A 23,358-nucleotide genomic window follows, 5' to 3' on the forward strand; every position below is an offset into this window, starting at 1 on the left:
GGCTCGAGTAGAATTCGTTCACATCACATTAACAATCGTTTCGTCATGTTTCAAGCAGTTGAAAACTTTTAGTATACCGGTAAATAATCCATATTACTTAACCAATTGATTTTATAAATTGCGGTTTGTTGGTTGCAATCCTGTTTGTCGGCATTTTCTATTAGGTAACTAGTATTTTAAAAAGTATTGTTTTTTTAAATATTACCACATTATTTAAAGACAAAATGCAGATGTCAACGACGGTCAAATACGTTAAGTATAAAAAGACAAAGACCTCATTGATACAGGTATAAACGGTGTGACAAAAGTCATATATGTGTATATGGCCACAACACAATGGAAAAGTCATTATGTTAACACTTACCATCATTGCGTTTGCTGTAAAAAAGTTTATTACTTTTTAGCGAACGGGGTCCCATTCTCGGACTTTGTAATTCTGTTGTAATTCTTTACAATGCTTTATAATATCATGGAAAGTATAAGGTAAACATGTTTGGTGAAGCGTAATCTTTCAGTATGAATGCGCCTTTAGCTCGAGAGATGTTCGCTGCGATCGTTCAACAATTCGGCATGGATGCTTGAGGTCGGGCGCGCGCTGCCGCGTACAGAAATACCATCGACCTTGCCTCCGGATGCACGCATCTTGTTTTTATTACTTTTATATTTTTCTCGGCGAACGGTTAACGCCAAGGCAAGGTGACGGCCAGTCTTTTCTAAACCCTTCCCTATTAAAGTGCAGCGAACGCTAAAGGTAGCTCGGTTATACGTTTTTCTGACACATGAAAATTACTCTGATGAAGAAATTTCTATGTTTTATAATCATGTAACAGTTTTCAAATTTTATTAATTTCAAAAATATATATCCGTTGTGATTCCAAAAGAGTGACGTAAGAGTTCATAGATCAGAAATGTTAACCGCAAATCTGACTATGCATAGATCATCTCATATCGCGTCATTCCGATCTCTGTAATCTAGACATCTGAGATGTCATCTGGTGTGCGGAAAGTATTTGTGCTAAAAAAAGAAAGCGTACAGCCGGAGGATGCGTGATCGGTACAAATAAGTTTGCGAATATTTTGCCAGGAAATCGTTTCGTACGGCACGCGCTCCGTATACTGGGCAAGCTTGAAAAATGTACGTTTGACGCCATCTTGACGCAAATGCGTTATCTAAAAATATATATATAGTTATAGTAAAATAGGATAAGAAAGGTCGACTCTGGCAAGACATTAGCAACCTAAGCCTTTGTAGTGATAAGTTTGTTTATCTAGGATACTTACTTACTCTTGTTTAGTTCCCTTCACACATGAATATAATGAATAGATTGCGGAAAAACGGTTGTAAAGATGAATTTCAGACAGTCAACTCCATGCGTAAAAACTCTACTAATACTTGTTTTTCTTGATACTTGTTAAAATTAAATTCCCATCAAGACAACTATTAGGTACTAATCCGATGATTATTAGGTATTTAGAAGCTTTGTGAAATCTTTGTGATAAACTATTAATGCCAATTATTTTCCATTATTTTTAGGTAATACATGATATAATACTTGTTTTTGTATATTATTCAATTGATGCTATCTGAAGATTATATGATATACAAATAATATGTGATTGTGACGATATTTGGATTGTTCCACAAACAGATAATTTTTTTCAGACCTGACGTCAATACTTTAATTAGGTAGTAGATATACATAGTTACAATGATGTTAGTTTTTATTTTATAAACTGTTGAGAATCAGAGTAAAGTTTCTTTGACGATAAAGACATAAACAAAATATTTTCATGTATTTTTTTTGGAACGATATACTCTTTAAGTTACCAAGAAATCCCAAATTAAGTGGAAATTTAAAATAAAATATTTTATATATTTGAAATACCTACAGGTGTCAATATTGCAAAGTAGATATTTTGACTAATTTGTATTGTTGTAGCCCTTGTTAAATATATCCTTGTGAAAATCGTTATAAGTGTCTAGTAAAAAGGATGCAGAGACAGTTCTGTTTTTACTATATTTTATACCTGAGGTTAATGGATCGACCCACGAGTGCGTCAGGTTAGGTCCTCTACCTACATATTTAGTTTCATCCTCATTATACCTACGTAAATGTAATGTACGTAAAAATATATTTTAGTCTTTGTTTTCTTTTTTTTTATAAAAATTTTCGCGTCAACGCTCTATATACGCAAATACTTTACCGCCCACAGTGGTAATTTGCGTTCACAAGTAACTAAAATATGCCATATTATAAAGGGCATATAAGTCACGTCCATATTCTTAATTATTTTAATAACTCGTTGTATTTTACTAACCAACCAGCTATAGTGTCATCGGTCTCATCAAATTGTCCTTTTAGTCACAGTATAGATGAACGTTACCTTCGAGTCTATTCGAGACTGTTTGTTCAATCTAACCCATATCTGTAGGAGATAAAGACATGACATTTGTATTTTTATACTTCAGTACTTCTGTCAGTGTAGAAAGGAAAAGGCTTATTTATAAACTTGGCTAAGATATTCCTCTTTTAGGTGATGCGCTAGTGACAGTTAGTCACTCTATTTGAATCTCAATTCCATTGTTCCTACGTTATCCAGTTAAACGTGGCTTTCGAGTAATTGGCTATGTGTACTTCATAAAGTATGAAGATGTGACATGAAACGTAACACGTACATTGCAGGTGTAAATTCCCTTTTTTATAGAAAATTTTAATTTCCCCTATACTTATACTAAGTTTCCATTATGCAAACTTTATTGCATCGCAAGGAAAAGAAATTGCTTAAAGATTACAAAGTTATTGAAGTAGTCTCTGTGGTCTGTGAGTAAACAAATGTAGGTAAACCAAAGAAAAAGGCAAATGGTGATTTCAAAATACTGAGTTACGGTAACCCTAGAATAAGTAAATGAAAGCAAAATGAATGAGCAAAAAATAACAGCGTTATAAAAGACGTTCTATAAAGCTGTGGAGCGTAGAATAAATTGAACATACTAGCTTCATATCCTTCAATTTATTGCTTATTTTTAGTAAACATAGCTTTTACTTTGGCAAACCAACAAAAAGGCGAAAAGGCAATTTCAAAAGAGTTACGCAAATCATAGAAGAAGCCAATAAAAGCAAAATGAATGGGAAAAAATAACAGCGATATGAAAGTCGTTATATAAAGCTGTGGAGCGTAGAACAAATTGTGTACATACTAGTTTGATATCCTGCTTTTATCCTTGAAAAGTCTGGAGTGTATGAGGAGGGAGGGGGGCAGTACTAGAATGGGGGTACCGTACTTATGGTGCACGCTACGTGGCTTCGTGATACTTTGTCGGGAGCTAAAGGGTCACACATACGTTTGTTTGAAACATGCGTTGTTGCAATTCATAGTACAGTCTGCGGTAAATTTCAATGGAGTTGTATGTGGCTTGTGTGTTATTATGGTACGTACAAATATATACCATATGATTATATATAAGGGGCATAGATGTGATTACGACTATGTCCCTTGCCGGGTAGACAGAGCTAACCATATTGAAAATACTGTAAAACTACGTTCAGCTGTATGGCTTAGTGATGGAATTTAATTAAGAAGAATCCCAAGTTAATTAGCCATTACTTAGTCGCCTTTTGCGACATTCATGAAAAAGATATGGAATGGTCCTTAAGTGCCGGGAATCACATAGTACCGATTATTATGGTATCTGAATGGTACTTCAGAAATCTTAAAACGGACCGTGTGTAGGTACAAACTATAACATTACCACTTTTGATCTCGTTTAAAAATCTTGAAAATCCTAAAACAATGATAATTATTTTAAGAATTTTTTAAGTCGTACATTATTATGTTATTCAAATGTATTAAAAATTATTTGCAGCGAAGAAATTGTGGTCGTAAGTACTGAGAGCGTGCATCGTGAATGCGTTCCGTCTCCGTCGCACTGCCTCCGTCTCGCTTCACCCACTATATTGATCGCCGTCTAGACTTGTTGATCGACACCCGAGGGTTTTGTGCCCCTGAATCCGGACGAAGGCTTTGCTTATCAAAGATTGATTTTTCAGATGTTTTTTTATATCCACCTCATGACTCTGTGTGAGAAATAATTGAAGATATTGTACGGGGTATATGCAGGGTCAGGATGGAAAAAACCTGGTCGTTCTATTTTTGGCTGGGTCAAATATAAACCTCGGTTAGTTCTTAGGTTGTTATGAGAAGGGACATGGAAAGAAATCTTACATACTTATCCGAAAAATATACTTCGATGTCGGTAATGAAAGGTATCAAACACCGTTTAAATTAAGTTTTATATTTGACCTAACAACGTGTTATTAAAAAATCTAGATTTCCGAATAAAAACTTTCGAACAAGAATGGTTTAATTGAATATTGTAAAAATTAATTAGGGTTAAATTCTGAAAACGCAAATGCATGCGACATTTAAAGAATAAAAAACCCTACTTTTAAAATTTATCCAACCAATTAATTAAGTGAAGTAAATATATGAATTTAGATAAAGGGTTTATTAAAGGTTATATAAATTAAACCAAATTTCTATACGTCCTCTACGAATACTGAATGGTTTTTCTAAAAGCCACGAGTGTGCTACGCCGTAGCTTGCTACGAAGCTTTTAGGTCACACTACTTTTGCAAACCAGTTAAAATTATTTACGTTAAAGTCAATGGCATTTCAAGTCTAAAGTTATGTTTGAACTCCCATTTGGTCTTTTTATCAGATAAATTCTTCATCCCTTATTCATTTAAAAACACAGATATACGCAGAAATACAAGTATTTATAGTTTTAATAAAATAATTCTTAGTTTATAAACATGCCAATTTTAATGTAACATAACAAATATTTTAACAATTTCTAAATTACACAACACGTACCTAAAATCTGAACAAAGCTTCATGCGTTTTAGTCTGTATTGATTAAATATGTTTTGGTTATGGTTTAATATGGGTTTTTCTCTGGAAATACTTGATGGAGAGAAAATAAGAGGATTTTGAAACTGCTCACTCATCATAGTCATCGTTGTAGTGGCGTAAGTTCAGTTTGGTACCCAGGATCTGCAACTCTTACAACAATACAATCCAAATATTTTATTGTCTTTAAATGGTGGACTAATTGTAGAGATTTTCATTTATTTATGTTTATAGCGCACACTCTTATTAAGACTGTTTACCAGAGTGTTACTTTATGACAATTGAATCACCTTTGAGAGAATCAATCTCTTTCAGCGAAACTTTGATTACTACCATTCATGTACTACTTAAAGCATGCTCTCTAGTTTGTGATATAGTTTTGAAAAAAAAAATTTGCAAGGTTACCCTACACTTCTCACAATACAAACGCACTTTATTCTTTACATAAGTGTTAACGTTATCATAATTAGGTATACGATAAGGATTGACGCAAATGTGTTCTTACAATTGTTCAATATATATTATTTATACGTACGTATTAGTATATGAGGTATATTTCTCAACTGTACCTATGCGGAATTTCCATATCTTCAAAAAATTTTAGACGTTGATGGAATTATATATGGATTTGAATTTTTGAGCTTCAGTGGCCAAAGAGAGCTCAAAATGCATGATGTGCATAAAGGGCAAATGTTTTAAACAAGCTCAGCCATGACTTTTTAAATTAAGTACATTAGTTTGATTACTAACCGACGTTCTTACGGTAACCGGGACTAACGCTAGCAAGAATGTGAAAAAGAAGATAGAATAATGAACTTTTCTGAATTCGAATAAAAACCCGACATTCAGCTTGTTGGATGCTTGGTGCATACATATGTAGATATATAGTTACGTCTTGCCGGAAAGACAGAGCCAACAATCTTAAAAAGATTAAAAGACCACGCTCAGCTGTATGATTACTTACGTTTATTTATATACACACAATTACATATAGGAGCATTTAATACAATAATTTTAGTACAAAAGTGCTACATATTTCAATAGAAATCTCTTTCAGTAGACCCGTGAGAGGAGAGAAGAATACGTTTATTGGTATTACAAAATAAATGTGTGATCTCTTTATTTAGCTTAGTTATTTATCAAATGAAATACATACACGTTGACATAAGATTGACGTCCTTAGAGGTTGTTAGCAAATAGGTGTGACGAGACTAAATTACAAGAGATGTATAAGAGGCAATCACGAATTCGTGTTTTAAAAATTTGTTTCGCATTTCTTGTATACAGTCGCCAATTTGGAACAAATAACGAAGATTAAGACAGCCTTATTATAAATCATCATACACATAAACTGAACATCATTCGGTAACATCCAATACCCAATCAACATCAGCTGCTTTTTTAACTAGCGATCGAATCCAAGACCTTATGATTCAGAGTCAAGCACACTAACGAAGCACTACAAAGGCCGCCGAAATCATATATCATGTATTTATTTACAATGGTTTGTCAACAGCGTATATGTAATGTCGGATCGATTCTGCAATGACCCATGAAATTAACCGCCATTAAATTAATATCAGTTGACTACGAGACGCCACCACGATATAGTCCTACTATTTGCTATTCGTGTATCTCGTTTTGTATCTCAGCGTGTTGATTTTTTCTGTTCACCATTATTTGATGAAGGAAAATTGTCATCTATATTGTAAAGGGTTTTTGACTAAATTGTGCCAATATCTTAAAATGAAAAATAAAACATCATATCATAGCAGAGATAATTGGACATGCATTGCCAGAATTCGTCGTAAAACGATTTTTATTTTTGGTGAAATGTGAAGTTGTAGGTACTTCATTAGAAAATTTATTTCGTAATAGAATTTAAGGGTTGTTATAAATATTAAAAAGCTTTTATGGCGGTTTTAGTTGATCTTCATATTTATGAAAGTTATCTAGTACTATTAAATAAGCAAAAGCATCAATAGTTCATTACAGATTTCGTACGGTTAAGATAAGATAAGTATGTACTCGTAGCTGGCAATTTTAATCTGTCTGTTTACGCGGACTAGCACACGTCACTGGGCTTTAATTTTATCGATATTGATAAGTTATCGTGACAGGTGAAAATAACTTCAATGATTTAGCCCTTATCTGACCTTAGTCCGCAACTAACTAAACAGGAGATTTGTAGGTCAAATACCGTACAAACTTATTACTTACATGACATTTTTAAAATACATAACTTTTGTTGTTTATATGCAATTTTATTACTAGTTTACAATTAATAATATCATTAATAAAAGTTTTGTCTTTAGCACCGGTTGGTATTTAAACTAATGTAAAATACTCATTGGTAAATGGCCGAGGTGAGATTTGACACCTTACCGATTTGACCACCGACGCTCTTTGTCTATAGCAGTCATTAGCTGTCAAATTTGGCGTTACTTTGAACGTTTGTCAATCGAAACATTTATTTTATGGTAACTTTTTTTTTAGCTTCACAGTCAACATGTGTTATTGTAATCGTCAAAATATGCAATCGAAGCTTGCATGCACATGCATCGAATTACAAAATTTAACGGAAATATTCCAAAGGGTATATAAAATACAAATAAATACCACAAATATTCGATCTATATGCGTCAAACAGGATAAACAAAACTACTACGCTGTAACTAAGTAAACTAAAATCACTCTGTCTGGGAATGACTGCATTGATATCAGTCCTACATACGAAATCCATGTCAGACAATGCAGCCCAGTGACCGGTGACCCTTAAGCTTAGCAACCGTAAAGGTTATCGTCCAATGGACGGACGTTTGTTGGGTATTTAGTTTGTATAGAACGATAGGCCGTCCCTTCCGGAGTAACCTCAATCGGGTACTTGAATTTAGTACTTTCGCTGTGGTTTGAAATTTGTTCATATCTGTGCCTGCCTTCGTTCAGCGATTAAGTATAAGTTAAAAAGCGGTTACTAGTTCTTTAAAACACTTTTTTTATAGTTACAGACTTCTAAAACTAGTTATTTATACCCAGTTAATATTAAGTTCTTTCATCCACAACTAGTTGGGGAAAACAATAAACATAACTATCTAAAACCTAACGGAAGTGCGCACATTGCTTTCAGTTTACGTCAAAGATGTAAAATTATGTCGCAATGTATTGCACTTAGCGACTGTGGTACCAGTCTGAAAGAAACGACTATCTTATCAATATCAATCAGTCATTTAAAGACTTTGTTCTGATTGGTCTACTGAAAACTTGTGTTCTTTTAGGTGATGGGCTGGCAACCTGTCACTTTATACTTTTTAACTTGTGTATTGCATGTCATCCTGTGACCACAGTCGGTGCAACCCAGTATATATGTATGTACATACATAAATACATATGGTCACGCCTATATTCCTTGTGGGTAGACAGAGCCAACAGTCTTGAAAAGACTGTTCGGCCACGTTCAGCTATTTGGCTTGATGATAGAATTGAGATTCAAATAGAGACAGGTTGCTAGCCCATCGCCTTAAAAAATAGAATCCCAAGTTTGTAAGCCTATCCCTTAGTCGCCTTTTACGACATCCATGGGAAAGAGATGGAGTGGTCCTATTCTTCTTTGTATTGGTGCCGGGAACAACCCGGTCGAAACGTCAGAAAAAAAACGGTATGTTCGCGCCGTTTGCATACCTTAATAACCTATCACTTTTTCTGACTTACTTCGGGCTCTGTCTACCACGTAAGAGTTAAAGCTCTGGCATACATCTGTACTCCGTGAATACCCTGCAGGTTACGTTAGTACAATGAGCGACCCTGATAATCAATCACCTTATGCTCAATGAATGCTATCTGAATCTTTATTCGTTTTGACCTTTCCTGGCACATGTATTGTTTCTTAACCAATCATGGTTTTTGTTCCTATTGTTTACTTATCGAGTGTCAAATCAACCTGACACTGCACACCCTAGTGTCACGTGACATGTTTTGCATCATGTAGCCCTAAAAATATTTGCATTCATAGATTAAATAGATGTGTCTGGAAACATGATTAGTTCTAATGGTGTTATTTAAAAAGTTTCATACATTAGTTGACATGCAAACAAATACTCGTGTCACAATGTTTAGATAGCGATGAACTCGTATGGAGATAGATTTATTTGTAAGTCTCCAAATTATATTATCCCACTTTTCATGTTGTATTTTCAGTTATAAATTTTAATATTTGGAATAAACTTGACCTATATAGTATATTCATATATATTGTAATTAGTATCGTGGTTCCTCATTGACCTACTTTTAAGAGTGAGGATCAACAAGATGATTAGAAGTGCCCATTGTGAAATTTTATATGAACGTAATACTTATATACTTGTTGTATTATTGGCCGTAGGTATTTGATAATCTTTTATGGGTTGTGAATTTACAGCTCATGCTACTAGGTCACATATTACTCGATACAATTTGTGTTACCTACCCAAAATTGTTGTTCTAATTTTAAATTTCCAAAATCCTTGCATTTGCAAACGGTATGGAAAGTGGTTCTTTATCTACATCTTTCAGTTGTCTCCTCAGCACTAGTGATACTTTAGATTAATGCTCAAATATTTGGCAATTTTGTAACTACAATTGTACCCGCATTTAAAAATTTTGTACATTGCTGTAAGTGCATTGTGTTCTTTACTCTCTTGGAACGTTCCTATCTTACTATAGAAAACTAAACGGCTATTCGATCATTGTTATAAAATTAACCAAAATCTAAACAGATAACTGAACGCGATGAGGCCTGCTGTTCGTATGTACCGTGACGTAAAGACGTGCGTAACTCTGCTATCGCAACAATGGGGTCAATGTCGCCGGCTGACCGCTCACATATTGCTGCAATTACAATCTGTATCCTGTTCCTATCTGTACAGACAACAGTTCTTCAAGTTGTCCAGCGAAATATCGGCTCGATGCCCGAATTTAAAGGATTACGCATATGAATGGTCAGGTTATCCTACCGTGGCTATTAGCCTGTTACGTGATGTATTTGAATGCTAGTCGGTGCTCATTCGTTGACATTGTGAGGAAACCTACGAATTCGTGCAATTAGATGTGTAACCATTGTCCAACATGAGTTACGTTCCCCTGCAAAGGCTGCGGAGGTCAAACGAGGGAAGCTTTGTGTAAAACCTGAGTTACCCAATCCATAGTTATGGTCATAGGTGGCACATCTCGGGATCCTCTCCCGAGTAGTAAGGATGCAATCTGAGCTTATGCTAGAAATATGGTAATGATTGCCAATATCTGATACCCTATCGCAGCAAAGTCATCCATGTAGGATAGCTGGATGTGACGCCTGTACAAAACAATGAGAGCGATAACCGCGGATTTTCATTCACACGACGACGTTGCGAATTTAATAGGTTTCGTCAACGAATTCTCACTATTGTATCGTTTTTGCTATTGCGACTTTCTGTTAATGATCAAGTGATTGTTTATGTATCGTTAGTATGACTGTTTTACGTAATTACGCATCTCAGTTCATCGTTTCTTTATTATTTATAATATAATTATAATTTAATTAAAATATTCAACAAATTATTAATGATAATCTTTCATTTCGTTTATTTGTACTTACCGAATATTCAAGTAATGCCGTTCTAGGTCAGTAATACAGTTAACAAACAGTACTAACGTAACACTTCTCTGTCAGTGCATTTGATAAACTTGTTAATACTGTTGTCGACCTCTTAATCTCTTAATGTTTTCCTCTTCCTAAATATTAAATTACTTGGTCTACTTTGATGGAAACCGGATAAACGAAACCGATTAAAAATACTTGTTTTTAGAAAACAAACGCGGATTGATCATACTTATAAATTATTGTAGCAATGTTTCGTCATTTTATAACTTATTCGTCAAAATATGACGAAATATTTTTCTTTATTTCTTTTCATTGGTGTGATGTCTTTCCCATTGATAGGTATCTGTTACCATTGTATTTAGTTTTGTTAGATTTAGATATCAGACTCTCAAGGTTATATACTCTTAATCAAGGTAAACCAATATCGCGAATTTAACACTCCTTAAATTTAGTCAGAAAATAGGTACGTCACTCTTGCGAGACACCTTATTAATACTTAAGAAGGTTACGAAAATCGTACAAAGTTGGACAGGTAGTGGCAATAACATAGACGAAGTTTTAAAACCAAAAGCACTCATTCAATAATGTGGTTTTGAGGCAACAGATATTAATTCACACAGGATTTTGCATTCCCCCAGTTGCAGAACAACTTCAGTGCTCATGAAATTCGTGAAGCGTGTACTTGTTAAAATTTTACTGCGTCTCATTGCTTTGTGCTTGTTTGTCGCAGTTCGTTGCATTTTGGTTGTATAGTTTGTTTGTAGACTTGCCTTTATAACTGGAAAAATAAGAATTTTCATCCATTCATTCATATAATTACGTCTATATCTTTTGCGGGGGAGACAGAGCCAGCTGTCTCGAAGGACTGATAGGTTCAGCTGTTAAGCTTAATGATATAATTGAGATTCAAATGGTGACAAGTTGCTAGGCCATCGCAAAAAGAAAAACCCCAAGTTTATAAGCCTATCACGCAGTCGCCTTTTACGTATTTTCAACCATGTATAAATATCTTCTACATTGCTTGCCATATCTCGTGTTAAACTGTATTATCGACATTATGTTTCGCCCATTAATATAACATCGCTAAGTCTCGCGAGCCAATTCAATTTTAATTTTTGGTCTCTGCTATCTACTATTGACTGCATCGATTAATAGGCGTAAAACCGACTTTAAAAGTTAGCAGTTTACTAATGGTTATTTGTGATGCGAAAAATACAATTTGGTAACACAAAAAGGATGAGTGAGATGCTTTTTTTCGCGTGTCCTTAGTTTCACCTTTAGCCGTTACGTTTCAGGACCCTCCGTTGTTGAATGCTACAACCCACACAATTCTATTCATAGATCAAAACGATGATAATTTGTTAACTCAATAGTCTATAGCATTGAATGGAGTCCTTTCTTTGCTTGAACCTTTCCACTGGGCCGGATCAGGTCTAATCACGTCAATTGACTAAATCGCTGAGAAGTGACGCTCAGCTTGACGTCATGGCCTCAGTCTGTCTGCACACCTAACGGCATTGTTCCGTTATATGAGTGCTGAAAAAATTGTAGCTAAACTAAAACTAATACAATCCGTGTGATGTTAGGATTGTTTGCAAACCATGTACTGGTCCGTTATTTAAATATACTTAACCTTGCTTATATCACACTGAGCAAAATTTTATACTCGAAGAAAATTATCTACCACTGACGGCTTTATTACGCATATTATTATATACTTGTATACTAAGGAAATTGCCGCATTTCTTAAGAGGTGCCGCCCTCACATACTTATTGTACTTATTACGTATTTATTAAAATTTTTAACACATCAAGAAAACTACATTCCAAAACTACAATGAAACAAATTTAAATCACAGTTAATTTATACAAGGTAAAACTGGATTGTTGATCACTACATCTAGTTGATTAATGTTAATTAAAACTTTGCAAATATTGTACTCAGGCTCATTAAATGTCTTGTTACTAATTGTTAGATATTTAAACAAATAATTGTTTGTTGTTGTTACAGGTAGCAATTAAGATTATAGATAAATCACAATTAGACGCCAGCAATCTTCAGAAGGTGTACCGAGAAGTGGACATCATGAAGAGACTGGATCATCCACACATAATTAAGCTTTATCAGGTGAGTTATTTTCTCATATATTAAAAATACAAGAAAACTTCTTCCCATACCAGTTCAATAATTGATGATAGAAAATAAAAGAATGGCTTGCTTGTGTTACCCCGAAATGTACGCTGGTTTTCAGATGCCCTTTCATTTTATCAAATAGACATGAAGTGATTCTTCTCTTATATAGTCTTCTGAAAGAGATTTTCACATCATAAAACTGCTTATACTTAGCTTCAAAAAGTTACAGACACACATTTATATAATGACGCAATTATGAACACAATGTACACACTTTATCTGTGATTGTTGTATATGTATCTGTGGTTATACATGATCAACTTAGACAAAAAATATTGACGTAAGTAAATGTGACGAATGGTACTTAATTACACTTGATATCCATCCATTTAAATTGCCTATGTTTCTATCTGTTTCACTTCTTAAATTGCGACCATAAACAGGTGACCTTTAAAGAAGGAACAAAATATTATCTGTATAGAGTTTGAGTCCCATCATATTCTAAGTTCTGTCTTAATCCCGGATAGCTTGTTGTGCAAAAGTCAGACGACAATCGCTAAATAGAAAAGAATAACCACTCACCTCGTCAGATCCCTAGGTAAGATAGTACACCCTAAACCGGGAACACACTCAGATGATAATGATGAATATTTACAATACACAGGTATTTAATATGCGGTAATAATTGATAATCCACGCAAATGTAATTATTAGGTTTGCGTGTCGCCTCCATTACGCGTCAATCACGCTCGCGGGTTCGGTGACATCGTTGCAGCCTGTCAATCACACGGAAAGACAGAGTCAATAGTAACAAAACTCAAAGACCACTTTTAGCTGGAAGGCTGAATGATGAAATTGAATTTCAGAGATTGTGATATATTGCTAGTTTCATTGCCTAAAAAACTTATAAGCTTTCCTTCATTGACTTTTACAATCTGCGCTTCCCCACCCAGATTCATTATATAAACTTCACCCCATCCCTTCCAAAAGTACGTAGGAAGCCCGCCTTAGATCTCAAATATAATTAACACGTGTGTTCGTGAATAAACATGACTCACAAAATGTCAGAGACACTTCATCAATTGCAAAGCGTTTATTTAATAAAATCATTGATTGATGATATTATGTATAATTTAAGCAATCCAAAACATTCAAATGAACGATTGTAAATTCGACCGAATCTTTATAATAAGGCTACCTTGGTACCTTAATCAAAGCACCTAATCAATATACCTACTTATAACTATTTACATGTTCTACGTGAAATGAAGAAGTAGTACATTAAGTAGTGGTAATATTCATGAAAAGTTTCCGAAGAATCTTAATCCGCTTAATCCAGAGATTACAGTGTAGCCAAGGCTTGACAACTATAATCCCAAGTAACAATATCAATACTTCATTTTCTAGGCATAAAACATCCCTTTTCAACATATTCCTTTTGAAAATTATAAAAAGCCGATACCTGAAATATGGAGCCATCTAGTAATACGTATGGTCTTAGAAGGAGAATGAGGGCCACACTAGCCACTGAATAACTCCAAACTCCTTCGTTACTTAATCGGCTTACTAGCAATAATTACTAAGATTACCTACAGTTACTTTTTAAGCTTTTTATATCCTTAGTCAGTTTTCCGCTTATATAAAAGCGGAAACATCTCATTATCTGGATCATATGGATTTCGTAGAATGAGTATACAATATGTTACGAGAATCATATTATGAAGCTTATGAAGGTTCTATTTCGGTTTCTCGCTAGAGAGCAAGTATAAGAAAATATTGCTGATAAAAATAAAATTTTAGACGGTAACTTATTACATGGCAACACTTATCTACACGTGCCAATTTTCCTTGGCGCTCTTTCTACAAATTTGCTTAATATTGGGAAATCTGAAGGAATTTTCATTTTTTTTAGAATATTTGTTTTGTTATGTTGTCTTTTCGACTCGGACTTTTTCTTACATATATGTATAACACATGCTTAAGATGAACTTGCGAGTTTCCACAATATAGTACTTGAAGCATGACGGGTATAAGCAGTGTACAAAGGCAATGACTGGAACATAAGGTCATCGGTCTAAACTGTAGAGCACAGGTTTGCTGTGCAACAAATCGCAGGAATTTGTTGCCACTTGCTGGTTGATGGTGCGCGATGAGTGCTCAACTATAATTATGACAATACTGTTGTTATGCCGTTAACATTGGACTGAATAATATACTACAATAGGTACCCAAAAAAGAAATAATAGCGGGAGATCGTGAGGAAAGCTGTCTCTGTGTTATTGAGGCCACGAAGGCTGTGTCAAGAGCATGTGACAAAGAAGAAAAAATATTCTAAATACATACATATAGCGTAATATAAATCGATAAAAGCGAGGTCTATGAAAAATTACTTGATTCAAGCAACCTTTATTCCGGAATGGCCTTAAAAATAACCGAAAGTAGACCCATATGTACCTCGATATAAAAATCCTTGCAATGCCTTTTATGTATTGGCATGCTTTTGGTTAACGTTGGAAATAAAATTGACATAAAAATATGAAAATGAGGTTTGTAAAAACTATTTTACAACGAAGTAACTTATTTTTTCTGCTAGCATTATGTGTTATCCAGTAACAATATGGTTCATTGAAGTCGTTGTAGGCTATCAAAGTGGTTACAGTAGTATGACAATAATGCTATTACCCCGTTAGCCTGCCAGCCACTGGGACAGAATACACCGTTAACACTACATTAAACCACATACGCTTTAGCTTCAGGTACGGTTATGTTAACTTAGACAGTAACTATTAAATTAATGTCCTGTGGGCGAGGTCTCTTTAATACACCATGTATATATAAAGTCTTCCTGAATAAGAAAGGAAAGAAAAGGCATTAGTATTCAAAGCGAATAATTTTAACTTTCTTTTATATTTATAATAGCCTTCTTTCGCTCCTTAGAGGGGTGGATAGTTTGAGGTGTATGTCAGTGTACCTAGAAATCGTTCCTATATATGCTACTCGTATTGGCAACGTAGCAGACATAGTTATTTATTGATTCCAATTCTATTTCTTTAAGATATATCCCATAGTTTTCAGCTTGGCATTACCACTAAATAGATGATTAAGTCATGAGGAGGGGAATGAGCCATTTATAAGTTCGGTTTATTCCACTTTGGTCACCTGGGTGTACTAAAAAGATTACATAAACCACCATGGGTGCCATTTTCTCAAGTCAGGTAAATTAAAACTGAATCTAAAAACAATCTTTATCGAAGTCATACGTTCATAACTCAATAGTGTTATAAAACAAGCATAGGAACTGTTGCAAAAAGGGGTCATTCATGACTTCGATTGTTTAGCACAGGCATAACAAGTATTCAAGGACTATGAAAAACAAAAGACTTATTAGAGTGGGTTTCTCAAACACGGTTGTTAGGCTACATAACGACCTAAATAGAATCTACTTGTAATAACCTCTCACTATTTCTGTACCCCGTTTCCATGGTAATTCTGTATTGAGCCTGGGAGAGTGTCCTTCTAAGAAAATCTTGGTTTTCTTTTAGTTTTCATTCATTTAATCAAGGGAGGGAAACCTCAAAGGTTTTTGGTAAAAGCTGGGCTTTTCTTAGTATTATTTGAATTTTACTTTGATAATTTTATAATTTGTCATTGTTAGGGATTCAAAATTTAAATTCTTAGGAGACTCTTAATTATTTAAAAGCAAAATTACAAGAAGATTGATTTCGCAGATAACGCGTGAAGAGACAACTAACAAATAAAACTTATATGTATGGATAACTTGACTAAGTATTTCCAAAAGAACGCTTTTTTCCCGTAGTATATAGCATGATAGGTAAATGATTAAAAAAAACGAAACTTACAAATTAGTTTTTGATATTTATTTGTACTACTGGCCATAAATACAAATACCCTAAGCTGTGTATGCCAGCTGCCATCTGGTAGTAAAGTATCAAATATTGCGATTCGATAAGAAATTTACTAATTCACCTTAATTAAAATTACGAATTCGTTACGAAAGGTTTACAGCTCTATATATCACTTCACGGCGTTATTTTCATACCGTTTCATCTATTGGAGACAAATGCTAGTAAATATAATTATTCATCTCACAAAACACGAACTAATTTTACGAAAGTAAGAGCCTTTCATGTCGTACGAGTCTCGTATTTCAAACAGATTTTTTTGCCACAAGCTGTTGCCCGTGACTCTGCTCACCTGCATTCCGTTTTATTCTATCATCTGAGTTGTGTCACACTTTACAATGATGCAACATTTAACATTTTTACTGACCACTTGATTAATCTAGCGGTATCTGGAATAGTCAACTGGATATCCCAGAATTGTACCACCTACCTATACCTATCTATTCTAGCATTGTTCCGTCTGCATATATATAGTAGGAATGCATGTGTATCAGAATACCTATAGTGTAAAATGACAATATCACTTAAACGTATATTAAAATACCATAGTTACCAAATAGTCAAGATTGCTTATCATCTGTTCCTTCTCTCTTTATTTCTCTTATTAAATCCTGATCGTGAAATTCTATAACATGTTTCTATTAAAAACATCTCATTGAAACGTGTCTCATTATATCCAGTAATTTTAATTAGTATTCGGATAACGTATATTCTATTTTCATCTCACACGATCGTATATCCAGTGTTTGTAAAATTCGACAGAAATTAATAGATAGGTCTACGTTTAGTCATTTGTAACGATAAATTTGTTATTTATTGATGTAAGTAACACGAGGTTATCTTGAAATGTTACAATTTGTCACAGAAAACGATGTGACTTGTGAATTGTGGAGAAATTATCAAGTGTGAGTAAATTTTGCACGAGATGTGTGTAATTAGTTAATGAATAAATAATAGCTGAATGGAATTTATTTCGATACTTCATATTCACATACTGTTTCCAATTTTAATGCAAACTTTATACATACATACATACATACATACATAAAATCACGCCTCTTTCCCGGAGGGGTAGGCAGAGACTACCTCTTTCCACTTGCCACGATCTCTGCATACTTCTTTCGCTTCGTCCACATTCATAACTCTCTTCATACAAGCTCGGCGGTTTCGGGTACTTTTGACCTGACCCTTTACCAGGACGTCCTTAATTTGATCAAGATACGTTCGTCTAGGTCTTCCCACTCCGACCTTTCCCTCCACACTCTCCTTGTATATCTGCTTAGTCAACCTGCTTTCATTCATCCTCTCCACATGACCGAACCATCTTAACATACTCTTTTCTATTCCTGTAACTACATCTTCTTTCACATCACAACATTCCCTTATCACGCTGTTCCTTATCCTGTCACACAATTTCACACCCATCATACTCCTTAACGCTCTCATTTCCACTGCATTTATTCTGCTTTCATGCTTCTTTTGCCATACCCAACTTTCACTCCCATACATTAATGTCGGGACCAACACGCCCCTGTGCACAGCCAGTCGAGCCTTTTTGGATAGTTTCTGACTGCTCATAAAGGCATGCAAAGCTTCACCATGTTCCCCGCGTTCACTCTCCTTTCAATATCACTATCATACTTGCCATCTGATGTAAACTTTGATCCTAGATATACAAACTCTTTCACTTGCTCCACTTTTTCTCCTCCAATCAAAATATTACATGCTGTCATTTCTTTCTCCATTTCAAAAACCAGTGTTTTAGTTTTACTTACGTTCACTTTCATTCCTTTCTCTTTTAAAGCTTCATGCATACAGTTTACCATCTCCTGTAACTCCTCCGCTGATGACGCCAGTATAACCTGATCGTCGGCATAGAGCAGACATTTGACGAGTAACTCATTCATCCTTAATCCACTTTTAGACTCTTTCAAATCTGTCAAACAGCTATCCATAAATAGGTTGAACAGCCACGGTGACGCAACACATCCTTGCCTAACGCCTTTCTCAATCTTAAACCACTCAGTGTGCGCTCCGTTTATCCTGACACAAGCACTCGAATCCTCATATAAGGATTTCAGTGCTCGTATTAAGAGACTGCTCACCCCATGCATAGAAAGTGCTGACCACAATTCATTCCTCTCAACTCTGTCATAGGCCTTTTCCAGATCTACGAATGTGCAATAGACTTTTTGACTCTTGGCCAAAAACTTTTCGGCTATGCACCGCAAGGAAAAGACCTGATCAGTACATCCCATTCCCTTTCGAAATCCCGCTTGAGCATCCCATATTTTGTCATCAGTCAAGCAAACTTTATTTTTATAAAATATACTAATTTGGTTTGTCAAATTCAATATTTGTAATTTTTAGGATCTTTATTATATTATTTTTATTTTTTATTTTATTAGTCTCTACTATCACACTCTACTAACCACATAAGAAGAGCGGGTTTTCCAAACACAAGTATTTATACTTAACTGGAGATCCCAATCAAAATGGGAAAGTTATATAAATAAACTATTATTATTTATTATTACATAGAGACACATATCATGTTTATCCCTTAGGTGCGGGGTAGATTCAACATATCACAACCATTATTTGGTCGAGATGTAAAACATGCTAACGTCGTGAGATGACACTGTCAATCAACCTCTTATGAATTTTCTAGAATTTTCAGTTTAATCTGGGAAGTACATTCATTATGTAATTTTTCTTAAGAAAAGTAATTAGCCTAAAGTTAAAAAAGAAATGACTTGCAATTTACATTACAATTTAAAGAAATGACGTCAAACATGTCTGAAAAGAGTACAGTAAGATGACATTTGTGATACTATTCTTTATGCGAACCGAATCGACTTGGTTATATTATTGCAAACACATTCAAGTTTATGTCCATGCTGATCTAGTAGCGAAAAAAAAAATATTTTATGTGGAAAACCTAGTAAACTAGGGATTCTTCTTTGAGGCCATTATTTCTACCAAAGCAGAAGCACAAGAATCCCTCCCTCCTTCTAGACGTCCTACCTAAGTACTCCATAGAAATGGGAGGCTTTTTATTTTGTCTAGTTCAAAAAAGATAAATGTATGACTTGTAAGTTATGTATGTATGTGTGTGTATGCTATTCAAGCACATTTTCGTTTTCTGTGGAATCACAATTGAACTCGTAAACATAGCAATACATTAATCAACGTTTTATTCAGCCGCCCACCTTTCGCACGTTTTGAACAACAATGTACACGGGACTAACACAAAGTTTACCCTCCACGTGATATTTCTATATTTAGTGCACCACAGGGACCGAAATTTCAGCCTAAATATAATTATCCCCGTTTTAAGTGAGGTACGTTGATTAAAAATAGAAAAAAACTTCGTTACTTTTATGGGTGTGTTTTTGTCAAACACGGTCAAGTTTTATTTTGATGTTATAATTAAAAATAAAGCATTTAGGTCCTTTGGTTTCTTTATGTGCTATTATTATCATAGCGTATTCCTTGTTTAATTTTCACACGTTTAATTTGTTTTAAAAACAGATAATTTTAATGTGAAGATAACGTAACATAAAGTGTTATGCCTCAATTTGTTTTATATTTTATGATTATCTGTTCAATAATCGCATGTTAAATACTCGTTTTCTCATAGGCACGTGACAAATTCGACAAACAAATGAAAAGGAATGTATCGGCACGATGTAGGGAATGTATGTTTATAAATAATACCTGCAGGAATGTTCACCTGCCGATGATAGCATGTAATTTCAATCGATTACTACCCCTAAAAATATAACATTAGTTTTGTATCAGTTGTTTTATTTACATGCAATTTCAAGTAGTATATGCGCGTATATTGGTTTTTAAATGTTATTTTATTTTATGTATTTAAGAGCGTGTTAAAGTAGATAATCTAGATATTAAGAACGGTAGATAAAGAGTCTACTTACTATCTTAGTCTGATTTTTTTTTATTATTACGACATTTACTCAAGGGTATCCCGCTTGAAAATTTCCGACATAATATGAAACAGCAGAATAACATAACAAGATATTATCGACTGACATAAAACATCAAACGGTTGCTTAAGTAGTATATGTTATACTTTACATTACTAACAACTTTATAAAAACTGAAACAATGCAAGTATTGCATCAATGAATGGCTACTTTGACAAGGTTTCGCGAACAAACGTGAGGCCTGTATACAAACATGTCTGTCTTGACTTGAATGAACTACTGTTTGTCCTTCCTTCAAAGGAAGGGAAGGTTTCCGGTCATTCAGTATAATTAAACATCCATATCTATTCTTAAGTTGCAATTAAAACGGTTAATTAGCTCCTGCTGTATTATACTAATGCGAAAGAAGTGTGCAGGTGTAGTGACAAGTGGAAAGATGTAGTCTCTGCTTAATCGCCCGGGAGAGAGGTGTAGTATGTATGTATGTTCAATAATACTACAAGTGTAATGAACATTAATCTGCTTAATTCAACGATACTGAATAATTAGGACAAAATCACATATACACATATTGCAACTTTATCTCTTAAAGACGTAGAAAGAGCTGACTGTCATAAGACTTAGAGGGTACGTTTACTTAGTCAGATGGGCTTGTTGGAATTGAGATTCAGAGCTTTTTACAGGTCTTCTAAAAAAAATATCCTAAGTTTATTAGCCATTCCTCTGATTCTTTTTTATAATATGTGGTAATTATACTGGTTACATAACAAGGGTTATCCATGTATGACAACAATATCAAACAAACAATTGAATAGAAAACAGCGGTAGACTTGGCACGTAATGTCTGATTACGAAATAAATAGTAAGGAATCCGTTCTTCCGCGATGCGTTATTGTTTTGAAGCCGTGGCCTCAACAGACAGACAGACAGTGAGTCACGAGCGTTCCGAAGATATTTTTAGTGATGGTTTACATTTTTCGTCGACCGAGGTCGGTTCACGGGCACGGCCGCTGTTCACATTAGCCTAGGATGGTATATCTATAGGATTTTTTTCTTGAAGTATAGGCCTGCAATTGCGATTGCGGATATAGGCAGAACTTAAACAAAAAACGCCCGCGAATTTATGCACTTGCAAAGAAAGACTTGAACGAGATAGCATTTTGTGTTAAATAAATATTCTATTGATTTTCTTTGTGAAATCGTTTTGACCAAAAAATATAACGACAAACTTACAGCTTAACTTATAACGATTTTGTATTTGTGAGTTTTTATGTACTCGTAAGTAGTTCAGTAACTTACTTTTACAAAGCTGCTTTACGCGAAGAACTTAATGCTAAATTTATAATAATAACGACTACAGTTACGTTTACAAAATGTATTTAAAACGTTATCAACACTTCCAGTGAACAATTCTGCAGTAATTAATACGATATATTTACGCGAATGAATGGGAACTATTCAGATAAATTTATCAAGGATGCTTTTTGTACAACATAGTCGCTGATAAAAAGAAAATGCGCATTCATGATAATAAACACTCTTTTATTACAATTCTTCTTTTAGTAATTATATCTGAATTTCAATTCAATCGTAAGGATTTTTTGATGAATTACGTTTACCGAAGGTCCTTAAAACCAATAAAAGTTCAAGTATCGGTTTGGTAGTCGAGTTGTCAAATTAGAGTTGTTCCATGACCATTGCCCAAGGTACTCATTACTACTGTCTCTTTTTTAAAGTTAAATACATTACTAACGGCGAGAGTAAATGATAATTGCGGTGATCATATGAAGTTTATTTGAAAAAAATATTAGTATAAATAGGAAGTTAATATTTATAAATTAGACTGATACTGAATACACGTGAGCGATGTCCATATAATGAAACAAACAAATAAATATTTATAACTTCCTTGTTTTAAAATTATTTATTCAGCCTAATTTAAACCTCGACAAACCGGATTATACGGAAGTTTGGATTACGAAATGTTCGAATAAAGTTTTTCTTGTTTTGCATTATAAGACCGCGGCCTCCTTTTGCCGTAAAGAGAGACAAATAAATTATGATAATTTTATTTCTTTATTTTTATAACACCTGAATAAAACAGAAGAAGTTTTAAGGTATCGTCACAAATGAAAATATGTAGTCTCTGCCTGCTCCTTCTGGAAAAGGCATTTTATATATGTAAATTGTATATATTGAAATAGATTTAAAAAATGTGATATTATTATAATAAAGCTTATTCTTTTGTTTCAGGTCATGGAGACGAAGAATATGATTTACATAGTTTCCGAATATGCAAGTAAAGGAGAAATTTTCGGTAAGTTTATTGAAACTCAGTATAATAAGTTTTTTACATAGTTTATAAGGTAACTTAATAATAAAATTATTTCTGCTTTACGAGGACGCTAAATTTTGTCCTTGTTAAATCCTCATGCCGAAAAACGCATTCAACTTTAACCCACAGATCGATTAAGGGCCGTAAGTTCGGGGCCGCTTAGTCTATGACGTCAGCAGTTGCCGATGACGTCACTATGCGCAGGGTAACGCCGGGGCAGGCTCGGAGGAGAGCGGGGGAAAGCAATTTCGCGCACAGCTGACTACATTCGCCCCAAAAGCCAGAAAGGTGGCATTTTCATGAGAATATCCGCCGTTAGAAATTATACGGCCCTGATTACTTTGGCTTACACTTATTACACAGTACCTGGTTTTTAATTAACTCAGTTTGGAGTGAGGTTGCCTTATATTTTTCTAGTTGATTAAGGTTCTGCCTGTTTGCAAATTTTTGGAAAAGACAATAAATTGGACAAAAATATTATTTACACTTTA

The 23,358-nt window shown here is 34.4% G+C and overlaps 1 protein-coding gene across 1 annotated transcript in view; it reads left to right on the plus strand.

The window, feature by feature from the left end:
• The window catches only part of LOC106135736 (serine/threonine-protein kinase SIK2), a 52,458-nt gene that overhangs the window by 4,670 nt on the left and 24,430 nt on the right, over positions 1-23,358 (plus strand). The window contains exons 2-3 of the mRNA XM_060948047.1: positions 12,537-12,653; positions 22,786-22,849. Of these exons, the coding sequence (XP_060804030.1) occupies positions 12,537-12,653; positions 22,786-22,849 (181 nt within the window). The remainder of the gene's footprint in view (positions 1-12,536; positions 12,654-22,785; positions 22,850-23,358) is intronic.

Source organism: Amyelois transitella, chromosome 15, assembly GCF_032362555.1.
Source record: "Amyelois transitella isolate CPQ chromosome 15, ilAmyTran1.1, whole genome shotgun sequence".
Lineage (NCBI taxonomy): Eukaryota > Metazoa > Arthropoda > Insecta > Lepidoptera > Pyralidae > Amyelois > Amyelois transitella.